General features: G+C 47.0%; 2 protein-coding genes across 2 annotated transcripts; both read left to right on the top strand.

Moving 5' to 3' along the window:
• The first annotated feature begins 149 nt into the window (after positions 1–149).
• Positions 150–2,309, top strand: LOC143839157 (olfactory receptor 5T7-like). Its single transcript, XM_077340983.1, has 2 exons — positions 150–259; positions 1,074–2,309. Exon 2 carries the CDS (start codon positions 1,083–1,085, stop codon positions 2,046–2,048), a length of 966 nt encoding a protein of 321 aa, XP_077197098.1. The 5' UTR covers positions 150–259; positions 1,074–1,082; the 3' UTR covers positions 2,049–2,309.
• A 6,096-nt stretch (positions 2,310–8,405) lies between these two features.
• Positions 8,406–9,362, top strand: LOC143838904 (olfactory receptor 2D2-like). Its single transcript, XM_077340807.1, has one exon. It carries the CDS (start codon positions 8,406–8,408, stop codon positions 9,360–9,362), a length of 957 nt encoding a protein of 318 aa, XP_077196922.1.
• Positions 9,363–13,033: the final 3,671 nt, after the last annotated feature.

Below are 13,033 nucleotides of genomic sequence, written 5' to 3'. Positions count from 1 at the left end.
CCTCTGTACCCTTTCAATTTTATCTACGTCCTTCTTGAAGTGAGGCCTCCAGAACTGCACATTTTTGGGCAAATGTGTTTCACCCACTGAGATCACCTGCCATGCCATGCAATTTTCTCGCATTCACCAAAGGTCTGGACACCAGCAAGCCATTCTGGAGGCTGAATTTGCTCACTGAATTCATTCACTGACCACCACGGCTGTATTGGGGACCTTGCTGAGGTCAACTAGAAGAGTTTCCAGGCTGCACCAGCAAAAGGTAAGTTGTGGCTGGGTAGGAAGCTTAGGTTTTGACATGCTGAAGGCAGGCCTATTGCAGATTGATGCTTGGCTAAAAAGGTAAAGGTAAAGGTATCCCCTGTGCAAGCACCGAGTCATGTCTGACCCTTGGGGTGACGCCCTCTAGCGTTTTCATGGCAGACTCAATACGGGGTGGTTTGCCAGTGCCTTCCCCAGTCATGACCGTTTACCCCCCAGCAAGCTGGGTACTCATTTTACCGACCTCGGAAGGATGGAAGGCTGAGTCAACCTTGAGCCGGCTGCTGGGATTGAACTCCCAGCCTTATGGGCAAAGCTTTCAGACGGCTGCCTTACCACTCTGCGCCACAAGAGGCTCATAATGCTTGGCTATTGAGTGCTTTCTTGGCTTTTGCCATGGTGCTTAAGAACGGCAAACTCTAACCTGGAGAACTGAGTCTGATGCCCCAATCCTTCTGCATATGAAGCCGGCTGGGTGACCTTGGGCCAGGCAAAACATGCTCTCAGTCCCACCAACCTCACAAGGGGAAAGGAAGGGAAAGTGATTGTAAGTTGCTTTGAGACTCCACGTTGCAGAGAAAAGCAGGATAAAAAATTGGGATATAAATACATAGTCTTTTATTGGAATATTCTGTAAATCTCACTGATCTTTGGATGATCAACCATCATCCCATAACATTATCATCATCACCACTATCAATAATAATGGAATGGCTCATTGTAGCTTAGAAGATAGAATGTCACTTCAGTAAAGCGTTATGAGTCCTGCTTTGGCCCATGTTAATTTATCTTCCTTCCTGGTCCTTGCCTCCCAGACGGACACCATGGAGCCCATGGCAGGTGGAAACCAAACACAGGTGATGGAATTCATCTTCCTTGGCTTCTCTGGCATCTCCCGGGGCCATGCCTTCCTGTTCCTGGTCTTCTTAGCAATCTACTTGGTGACCATCATTGGGAACACAACGATTGTCACCCTGATCCAGCTGGACTCGCGCCTTCACAGCCCCATGTACTTTTTCCTCAGCCACCTCTCCTGCCTCGATGTGTGCTACTCCTCCGTCACTGTGCCCAAGATCCTGGCCAACTTCTTGAGTCAGGAGCCAACAATTTCATACAACCAGTGCATGGCCCAGATGTTCTTCCTGATGACCTTTGCAGGATCAGAGTGTGCCATGCTGGCTGTCATGGCCTATGACCGCTATGCCGCCATTTGCCAACCCCTGCACTATAGCAATCTCATGAGCAGCCAGGTCCGTGTGCCTCTGGCCATTTTTTCATGGCTCTGGGGCTTTGTGGACTCAACCATTCATACTGCCCTGACCACTAATTTGTCTTTCTGTGGGGCCAACCAGATTGACCACATATTCTGTGATGTTCCACCACTCCTTAAAATTGCCTGTAGCGACACCTATGTCAATGAGATGGTCCTTCACATAGCCAGTATCTTCATGGGCTTCAGTCCATTCCTACTTGTTGTTGTCTCCTACGTCTACATCCTGTCTGCCATCTTGCGGATTCGCTCCAACACGGGCCGTCGCAAGGCCTTTTCCACATGTGCTTCCCATGTGATGGTGGTCATAATCTACTTTGGGATGGCCAACGTGAACTACAACCGCCCCAGTGCGGGCTACTCCTTGGAGATCGACACCCTGGTCTCCACACTGTATTGTATCATCACACCCATGCTGAACCCGCTCATCTACAGCTTTCGCAACCAGGAGGTGAAGAAGGCCCTGTGGAAGGCACTGGGTCTGCAGAGCAAGGAATACTCTTCTCCAGCCAAGCAGTGAGAGATAAGCTGGACCAATATCCCATGCCATACGGACATCCAGGTTCCAACCGCCACGAGTCCTTGGGGAGCGGTGGAATATAAAACTAATAAATAAATAAAACTTCCCCTCCCTCCATCTCTAGGCTGCTTAGCTGCCATGCCCCAGAGGGTGGATTGCCCCCTTCAGATCTGCTCCCACACCTCAGACAAGAGTCTTTATTTTGAAAGAGATATTGTCATTAGAATATCTAAAACAAAAGGATAAGAATTCAGAGGAAAAGGGGGGGGGGAAGGATTTTAAAAGTGAGAAGATAATTTCAGTGCGGGATATGCTCCAGCAGTGAAATTTGTCCCCCTGAGAAACATAGCAGCAGTGGCCCCCACAACGGGCTAAGGGAATGCGGATTCTTATGCGTCCCCTTAGCCGTGGCAAATGAGGGCTCAATCCACAACAGGCCTGGGAGGGGACAGACCCAGCAGCTGCATCATGGAGATGCGGGGATTAGCACTGCTCCCATATGAGCACCCTTTCTGCCTTTTCCACCCATGCGGAATCAACCACAATTGACAGAATCATTTTTAAGGATTTAAACATTTTTAACTTTTAAATTGTTTTATTGTTATTACTGAGGTGCCTTGTTTTATTAAATTGTTGTAAACCACCCTAAGACAGCTATGCTGAGGGGTAGTTATAGAAATCAAGTAATAAATAAAAAACAAAATAAATAAAGTATAAAATGACAACTAATATAGGTTTTACTAGCATCACAAACCGTTCTCATATAAGTCCTCTATTTAAATTAATTTTAAATAACTAAATTTTCTTTCCATTCTTCAATGACAGTTTATTCTTTTAATAACCAGATTTTCAGGAAGATGAGAAAGTCTTTGCTTAAATATCTTCTTTAGAAACTAAATTACTAGAAATCCAGAACATGTCTGTCTTTGAAAAAGATCTGTGTCTTTCTGAGAAAACTGTAAATTCTTTTGAAGTATCATTTATTTGTTTCCACTTATCCACCAAACCCAAATTTTCCATCAAGTCAAAAAACACTAAAAGAATCCTTTAATGTTGATGTTCTCTTTGAATGATAATAGGTAAGGTTCCATTGAATTTAACATTCACCATGGGCATGAACAAGGTTGTAGTCTAAACTTGAGTCAGCTAAATCTAGCAAACAACTGAGGCATCCATCACAGTGATTTACTTGTAGCTGGCATAATGAAGAACAAGTGGGTAATCTCACAACCTCCCTTTGATCCAGGGAGATACTGCAGCTGGGATTTCTTCCAGTTACATTTTCCCCGGTAGTCTTTCTCTGACAAAGTGGACATACTAGTTCTCCATCTTCCTTGCGAAAAGTCTCTCACTTCAGACAAGTTTTAAATTCCAGATCTGCCTGAATGGGCATTAACACTGTAGGAATCAAAAGAGAAGGTAGACTTGGAGTTGTTTCTGCAAATGACTTCTAGAGAGAGAGATGCATTGTAGAGAGAACAGGTAGATATTAGACTGGTAACAAAACTGGGAAGGGGGAGCTGAGAATCAAATCTTCATGTAACTCTCAAAAGCTCATACAGGAAATTATTTCAGTCTCTAAGGTGCTAAAGGATTTGACTAGCTCTTTAAGATCATGATATCATCTAACAATATACTGGTTTTAGTAATGTGAATCATCAGAAAGGCCAAAGATGAGAGTGAGCTTAGATTGGCCAGGGAAGCCCATTGTAACAAGAAAAGATTTTTCAGTAATGTGAGGAGCAAACATAAAGTAAAGGAGGCAATACCCCCACTGTTGGGTGCAGATGGGCAAACTCTAATGGAAGATGCAGAGAAAGCAGAAAGGCTTAGCGCCTATTTTACATCTGTTTTTTTCCCACAGATCAAAGGGTTTAGGCACATCTAGAGATGGCAGTAGCCAAAGGATAGTGTCTGGGTGGCAGGGTGACATGGATAGAGAGGTTGTTGAGAGACATTTAGCTGCACTGGATGAGTTCAAATCCCCTGGGCCGGTTGAAATGCACCCGAAAGCGCTCAAAGAACTTTCCAGAGAACTTGCAGAACCCTTGTCCATCATCTTTGGGACCTCTTTAAGGACTGGAGATGTCCCGGAGGTCTGGAAGAGAGCAAATGTTATTCTGATCTTCAAAAAAGGGAGGAAAGATGACGCAGGAAACTACAGACCAGTGAGTCTGACCTCTGTTGTTGGTAAGATAATGGAGCAAATATAAAAGGGAGCGATCTGCAAACATCTGGAGGACAATTTGGTGATCCAAGGAAATCAGCATGGATTTGTCTCCAACAGGTCCTGTCAGACCAACCTGGTTTCCTTTTTTGACCAAGTAACAGGTTTGCTGGAACGTGGAAATTCGGTTGATGTTGTTTACTTGGATTTTAGTAAAGCTTTTGATAAGGTTCCCCATGATGTTCTGATGAATAAGTTGAAGGACTGCAATCTGGATTTTCAGATAGTTAGGTGGATAGGGAATTGGTTAGAGAACTGCACTCAAAGAGTTGTTGTCAATGGTGTTTCATCAGAATGGAGGGAGGTGAGTAGCGGGGTACCTCAGGGCTCGGTGCTCGGCCCGGTACTTTTTAACATATTAATTAACGATCTAGATGAGAGGGTGGAGGGACTACTCATCAAGTTTGCAGATGACACCAAATTGGGAGGACTGGCAAATATTCCAGAAGATAGAGACAGAGTTCAACGAGATCTGAACACAATGGAAAAATGGGCAAATGAGAACAAGATGCAATTTAATAATGATAAGTGTAAAGTTCTGCATCTGGGTCAGAAAAATGAAAAGCATGCCTACTGGAAGGGGATACGCTTCTAGGTAACACTGTGTGTGAACGAGACCTTGGGGTACTTGTGGATTGTTTTGTAAAGTTCTGCATCTGGGTCAGAAAAATGAAAAGCATGCCTACTGGATGGGGGATACGCTTCTAGTGTGTGAAAGAGACCTTGGGGTACTTGTGGACTGTAAACTAAACATGAGCAGGCAGTGTGATGCAGCGGTAAAAAAGGCGAATGCCATTTTGGGCTGTATCAACAGGGGCATCACAACAAAATCACAAGATGTCATAGTCCCATTGTATACAGCACTGGTCAGACCACACCTGGAGTACTGTGTGCAGTTCTGGAGGCCTCACTTCAAGAAGGACATAGATAAAATTGAAAGGGTACAGAGGAGAACTGCTCTCAGTTCTTGGGAGTACAGGGACCTGCAGACTGAACTGGTAAAAAGAGTTCATGGGAGAAAGTTGAGAAAACACTTTGTCAAGGCCATCAGGGTAGTGTATCACATGTTCTGGACACCTCTGTAGGTACTAATTGTGTATCCCCTGACACTATGAGGCAATATCTATTTTGTGCGGCACCACTGAGTCTGCTAAAAAGCCCCATGTGAGCCACCAGTGCTCAGAGGTTCCGGCAATTACATCCCCTGTGGGCTTCCAACTGAGCCCCCCAAGGAAAGTATTCTCACACCCAGTCAACCTCAGTCTTGTAGGAGCTGATGACAGGGACATGCTCTTCGTGCTGAAGATGGGGAGAGACCCTCCAGACGTACTGTAGGGCCCACATGTGGGGACTGCCCATCTCTCCCACACTGGAGTCTTCAGGCTCAGCAGCAGCAGGGGCAACGAAAGGTCGTGTGATTTCACCTGCCAACATGAACCAGGGCTGAACTGGAGGAGAAGGCATCCACCCACCCAGGTGAGGAGCTTTCCAGCAGCAAATGCTTACTTTTTTATTAGGCAGGAAAGTAAACATGAATGGAGAACTGCCATTTTCTTCACCATTCTGACAGGGTGAATTATTGTACTGTTTCAATAAGCAGTAGCATAAAACTATTATTTGCTTATAATACATGGTGTATGGTGCTTGGGAGGGAAGGCTGAGAAAGATCTGAGAGAAACTCCTCTGTGAGAGCAGCTCTAATGGGACTGTGACTAGCCCAAGTTCACCCAACTGGCTGCATGTGGAAGGCTGAGGAGGCCAACTCGACTCTCTAGATTAGAAGCCGCCACTCTTAACCACGACATTGAGGTGGCCCCAGACTCAGTCTTCATCCCGCTGTTCCAGCACAATACAGCTGCCCACCTGAATCTATCTCAGAATCCTAGAGTTGGAAGGGACCTCCTGGGTCATCTAGTCCTACCCCCTGCACTGTGCAGGACACTCACAACCCTCTCGCTCACCCACTGTCACCTGCCACCCCCTTGAGCCTTCACAGAATCAGCCTCTTAGTTAGATGGCTCTCAAGCCTCTGTTTAAAACTCTCCAACGATGGAGAACCCTCCACCTCCCGAGGAAGCCTGTTCCACTGAGGAACCACTCTAACTGTCAGGAACTTCTTCCGGATGTTTAGATGGAATTTCTTTTGAATTAATTTTATCCCATTGGTTCTGGTCTGTCCCTCCGGGGCAAGAGAGAACAACTCTGCTCCATCCTCTATTTGGCAGCCTTTTAAATACTTGAAGATGGTTCTCAGATCCCCTCTCAGTCGTCTCCTCTCCAGGCTAAGCAGACCGAGCTCCCCCAACCTTTCCTCATACATCTTGGTCTCCAAACCCCTCACCAGCCTTGTTGACCTCGTCTGGACATGCTCCAATTTGTCTACATCCGTCCAGTTGAGGGGTGCCCAAAATTGAACACAGGATTCCCAAGTGAGGCTGAACCAGAGCCAAGTTTGGCTGTTTGGCTTCTGTGTGAGACAATACGCTGGCCTCATCCAGCAGAGCTTCTCTTCTGTTCTTGAATACCCCAGGAACATGAATTCATGACCCAAGGCTGTGATACTTACCACCTTAATGTTGCACCCAGTGAGATCACCTGGCATGCCATGTTTTGGCCATAGGTTTTGCCCGCACCAAGCCATTCTGGATGCTGAAATTGTTCACTGCATTCATTCACTGACCACAACAGCTATATTTGGGACCTTGCTGAGGTCAACTAGAAGAAGAATTTCCAGGAGGATTTTCTAGCATCTGCACCAGCAAGAGGTAAGCTGTCACGATCCTCATCTAGATTTGAGTCCAGGAGCACCTTAGAGAGAGACCAACAGGAGTTTCAGGATGTAGGTTTTTCAGAGTCCAGCCTCCCGTCACTGGGTTCCCCTTGAGCTCTGTTTCAGAGTATATCTTTGTTGGTCTGCAAGAGAACAGCTAGGTTCTTAGGGATGTGCGAAGAGTTGCAGGGTACACACTTTTGAGAGTCAAAGCTGCCTTCTTTGGACATGAGAAATGGAGATCTCTGAGCCCTTGTTAGAATATGCTAGATCTACAGTGTGCATGATTGAACAGAATATGAAGATCATCCTCCAGGGGGCATCAGAGGAGATATGTATTTAGCATAGTCAGATTAGGAATTTCCTGATATTGTTCAATGAACGCAATATCACATTCCTGAACAAAAAAATGCCCCAAGGGGCTCTGCTGTCAACTTCCAGGATGCTGGGCCTGGATGGCTTGACTCTTCCCTTCTGGATGGCCCAGGCTTGATATAGGCCCCAATGCTCACCAGGGCAAAAAAAAATAATGGGGGGGATATATCCATATTCCCCTGCTCCAGGGCAACTGAGGCCCTTAGTCAAGCCTGGCCTGGGATGGCCCTGGCTTGGTGCTGCCATTGAGCGGAACCTGGCACCAGATGAGCAGTGAGTCGGGGCAAATTCCTGGTGCAGAAACAGTCTAAATGCTCACACAGTTTTTCACGATCTGTTCTAAAACCTTTCCTGGGACCAGTGTTCAACTAATTGAGGGGTAGTTGTTGGGGGCTTCTTTTTCTCCCTTTTAAAAAATGAGGACCATATTTCTCCCCCCCCCCCTTTCCCTCCAGTTCACTAGAACTTCCCCTGTTCTCCAGTTAAGTTGAGAGTTAAAGAGAGGGAAGTCTTGAAGGCAGAAACTGGGGTGGGGGTGGAGAGACGAAGACGAAGAAGACGAAGAAGAAGTACAGTCACCTGTCCCTTCCTCTCCCCACAACACACACCCTGTGAGGGAGGGGAGGCTGAGAGAGCCCTGATATCATTGCCCGGTCAGAACAGCTCTATCAGTGCCGTGGCGAGCCCAAGGTCACCCAGCTGGCTGCATGTGGGGAGCACAGAATCGAACCTGGCTGGCCAGATTAGAAGTCCGCACTCCTAACCACGACACCAAACTGGCAGTTCCTTTCTCAGAGCCTTGTGTTCATTACACAACTCATATCCCTGGAGGGCAACAATTTTTCCTTGTAACAACATCATCATCATTGTTTTCATCCATTTGAGGACTGCCAAATCAATGCTCAGAGCTGTAACTCATCACAGTACATAAGATGTGTTTCCCCCCTCCATTTCTCTCTTCTTACAGGTGAGGTCTGAGCTCTCAATGGGAGAGAAGAATCAGACACTTGTGGTGGAATTTGTTTTCCTGGGTTTCTCTGACATGCCAAACACCCGCATCTATCTCTTCCTGCCACTCCTAGTCATCTACTTGGTCACCGTGCTGGGGAACCTCATGATACTGACTCTGATTCAACTGGATGCCAGCCTCCATACTCCCATGTACTACTTCCTCTGCCATCTCTCCTACTTAGACATTTGCCTCTCCTCTGTCACAGTCCCCAAGATCCTGCTGAACTTCTTGTCCCAGCAACAAACCATCTCCTACAACCAGTGCCTGGCCCAGCTGTTCTTCCTGGTCTCTTTCACGGGGACAGAGGCTGCCATGTTAGCCATCATGGCCTATGATCGTTGCATGGCCATCTGCAGACCTTTGCATTACTCCCGCCTCATGAGCACCAAGACGTGCGCCATCTTAGCCTTTGGCACTTGGGCTTGGGGCTTCCTAGACTCTGCTGTCCATACAGCCTTCAGCTCCAAGTTGCGCTTTTGTGGAGTCAACCAGATTCCTCACATCTTTTGCAATCTCCCCCAACTGATGAAAATTGCTTGCAGTGATGCACACGCCAATGCAATGGTGGTGCTCATAACAAGCTTTTTTGTGGGCGGGGCTCCCTTCCTCTTCATTCTTCTCTCCTACTTGTTAATTTTGTGCTCCATCCTGAAGATCCGTTCCACCACCGGCAAGCGCAAAGCCTTCTCCACCTGTGCTTCTCACCTCATGGTTGTCTTTGTTTACTATGGAAACGGGCTGCTTAACTACAATAGACCTAGCGCTTGGCACTTCTTGGAGATGGACATCCTGGTCTCCACCATGTTCTGCATAATCCCCCCTATGCTGAACCCCCTCATCTACAGCCTCCACAACAAGGACGTGAAGCTGGCCCTGAAGAAAGTTCTGGGAAGCCAGAGCAAGTCTACATGTCACCCTGCTAGAAATTAAAGCTACTGGGAGACCTCCTGTGGTATTTTTCAGTGTTTATTTCCCCTTGGAGAACTAATGGCTGCAAGTTTTGCATCCTCTGGTGTAAATTGTTCTCCCATTCTGCTAAAGCAGGATGTACTGAAGCAGTAAGAATCATAGAATCATAGAATCATAGAACCATAGAATCATAGAATCTTAGAATCCTAGAGTTGGAAGGGGCCATACAGGCCATCTAGTCCAACCCCCTGCTCTATGCAGGATCAGCCCTAAGCATCCTAAAGCATCCAAGAAAAGTGTGTATCCAACCTTTGCTTGAAGACTGCCAGTGAACATACTTATTCAATGGCTGAACTGAAACGAAACCCGAGAACTATGAAAATTAGAAAGGCATAAGGATAAAATGATGGAAAAAAATAAGGAAACTCTCATGTCCTTTCGGGAGGTCCAGACTTCATGTCCTTTGTTAAATGCCCAGTTCCAAGCATCTCACTATGAATCAGAATCGCACAGAGCAGGAAGACACCACAAAGGGCCATGCAGTCCAGGACCCTACTTTCCTGGAGGCTTAAAAACCACACACTTCTGACAGTCCCTCATTCAATTTCCTCCTTAAAAGTTCCAACGAAGGAGACTTCACCACCATCTGAGGCAGCATATTCCATTTACGATTAGTCTTCAGCATCAGAAAATGCTTTCTGATATTTATGTGGATTATCAGTAAGCAAAAGAAAGGAAATACAATTTCGAAGCCACTCTGCAGACCCTCTAATCACCTTTTGGCCTTCAGAAGACAAACACAAAATACAAACTGGTTTTCTTCAACAAGGTAGTATGGAAATGAACAGGAGTCCAGCAGCACCTTAAGGACCAAGGGAATTCATGGCAGGGGATAAGCAGAAGAAGTGAGGGCCAATCAGTTCCAATTGCATGCAGATGGGGAGATAACACTGTCCCAATGAGGGGCAATTAGTTTAAACTGTATGCAGAAAACTCACTTCCTACCTGGTTGACCCTCCGGGGGGTGCCACCAAGAGGGAGAGAGCACTCTCCCAATTAGGGCCAATCATGGAGCTTATCTGTCCTCCTTTTTCCTGCTGCTTTCTGGGTTCAGGAGATGCTGGCCTATCTGAAAGGCTCTGCTGCAGGTAAGTTGTCCCATCCTTAGTCTCTTCTCACCCTCCATAATCCCTAGTCAAGCGAGGTAAGCCAGCTGCTTCCTTTGCCTCCTGCGTTGGTCTCAGGTTTGAGCTCTCTGCTGGAAAGAAGCACAGATGAGCTGTCACAGGAAGGCAGAGAGAATCAGTATTTTAAAAACAGGATGCCAAGGGACAGACAAAATGCAATGAATGTCTTAAGTCAAGGGTTCATTCAAGCAGTCCAAAGGCATCAGTAGAAGGAGCAGGTCCACAACGCAGGCCTCCCAGCCTCAAGTTAATATAGGCTGCCAGCAGCCTCTCAGTCCTAACTCTGTGATGACTCACCATGTTCTGCTGCATGGAGAAACCAGTATGGAACAAACATGCCCCTCCCCCTAATCTATTTGAAGAAGTGAACAAGGATTCAGGAAAGCTCCTCTCCTGCAGTCAACTAACAATGGTGCACTAGATATTATTGTGGGAATTGAGGGGGGCATTAATCTTGCTAATCCAGCCTCAACCCAAGACTCGGTGAAAGAGCTCAATTTTACAGGCCCGGTAGAACTTTGCCAGCTCCATCAGGGGCCTCGGTTCTCCCAGGAGCTCATTCCACCAGGTCAGGGCCAGGACCAAAAATGCCCTGGCCCAGGTCAAGACCAGGCATATCTCTCTGGGGTCAGGGACCACCAACAGATTAGTACCCACAGAGCGAAATGCTCTTCAGGGGGCATAAGCAGAAAAGCGGTCCCTCAGACAGGGTGGGCCCAAGCCACAGATAGCCTTAAAGGTCAACACCAAAACCTTGAACTTGATCCAGGCCATGACTGGTATCCAATGCTGCTGCTTCAGCACAAGCTGGATATGGATCCTCCAAGATGAACCAGTGAGGACTCTAGTGTGAGAATCTTTGTGAGTCAAAAATAAAAGCAAACTTTTCTGGAGGAAAAAGTTTCATTTATTAAACTAAGCAAGTGTACTCATCATAGGCATAGTTAGAACTAGTTTCAAGCTACATGACAAAACACATAAACTCACCAAATGCCGCACATTTTACAGCCATAATACCTGATAAGGACGCAGGGTGAGAAGCAGGAAACTTACAGGTAGGCAAGGAAGAAAGGGAGAGGAAATGATGAGGAATGTTTGGGGCATCTGGTACTGTGATAAAATCTACTACAAAGCAGATTGTCCTGGCCCAGGCAGAGCGAGTTACAGAAGTCCAATCTAGAGGTGACTGTTGCATGGATCACTGTGGCCAGACATCTGGGGGCCAGTAGCCTCGCTTGGCAAAGATTGTAAAATGCCATGCGTGCCTCACCTGTGATCTGTGCCTCCATCATAAGGGAGGCATCCAGGATCACCCCCAAATTCCTTGCTGTGTATAAGATGTTAAGTTGTGCCCCCACAAAGGTAGGGAGACATGCTTCCTGTCCTGCCCCTTTCCTGCTCAGCCACAGGACCTCCGTCTCAGTTTCAGAAGGCTCTGCTCTAACCATCCAGCCACGGCTTCCAAACATCTGGCAAATGTATCTGGGGTAAGACCAGGTGGCCATCCATGAGGGGATAGAGCTGGGTATCAGAGAATCCTAGAGTTGGAAGGACCTCCTGGGTCATCTAGGCCCACCCCCTGCACTATGCAGGACACTCACATCCCAATCGCTCATCTAATGTCACCTGCCACCCCCTTGAGCCTTCACAGAATCAGCCTCTCCACCAGTTGGCTATCCATTTGGGGAGCGGAGGACCTCATCAGGGTATAATGCCATGAAGTTCACTTTCCAAAGCAGCCATTTCCTCCAGGAGAACTGATCTCTATCACCAGACAACAGTGGTAATCCCAGGAGATCTCCAGGTGCCACCTGAAGTTTGGCAACCTGAGGACTTGAAGGAGATTTCCAAAGACTTTTTAGTGGACATTTGTAACCCACCACAAGCCGGCCTCATGAGTGGCGGAAAATGATGATGATGAGAAGGAGAAGGAGAAGGAGAAGGAGAAGACAGACAGACAGACAGGCAGACAGACAGACAGACTAGTGAGAAAGCCAGAAAGAAAGCTACAAGTGACTTAGGAGGCGGCTGGAGGCCCTGGACAAGGAGTCCATCCAAGTGAGGCTCTTAGTTCACTTTAACTTCTTGGTAAGGGATGTACATTTGGCCTCAACCTGGGCCACAACATTTTTGGTCCTGGCCCCCAGTTGGTGGAATGAGCTCCTGAGTAGATCTGGGCCCTGTCGAAGCTGACACAGTTCCTCAAGGCCAGCAAGACGGAGCTCTCCCACCCACCTTTTTGTTGGGGCCCATGCCTTTGTAGCATCTGTGGCCCTCCCCTACAAAACACGCCCCCCCCAGAATGAAACCTTGTCTGGAGACTGCGGGGCAGGGGATTTCTGGGGTGCTCGATGCTGCTGATTTGAGACTTAGTTTTTTATTTGTTTTATTGCCTTGATTGTTGGTGTATTGTGCAGGTTTTTAATTATAGTTCATTTTAACTTATCTTGCACACCATCTGGAGCCATAGTTGGAGGGCAGTATAGAATTAGGAGGAGGAGGATG

Source organism: Paroedura picta, chromosome 5 (assembly GCF_049243985.1).
Source record: "Paroedura picta isolate Pp20150507F chromosome 5, Ppicta_v3.0, whole genome shotgun sequence".
NCBI lineage: Eukaryota > Metazoa > Chordata > Lepidosauria > Squamata > Gekkonidae > Paroedura > Paroedura picta.
The sequence above is the reverse complement of the archived record's forward strand: the minus strand, read 5'-3'. Positions and strand labels throughout refer to the sequence as shown.

Excerpts from the sequence above, each read along its gene's own strand:
- LOC143838904 (XM_077340807.1), top strand. The coding sequence starts at position 8,406 with ATGGGAGAGAAGAATCAGACACTTGTGGTGGAATTTGTTTTCCTGGGT.
- LOC143839157 (XM_077340983.1), top strand. The coding sequence starts at position 1,083 with ATGGAGCCCATGGCAGGTGGAAACCAAACACAGGTGATGGAATTCATC.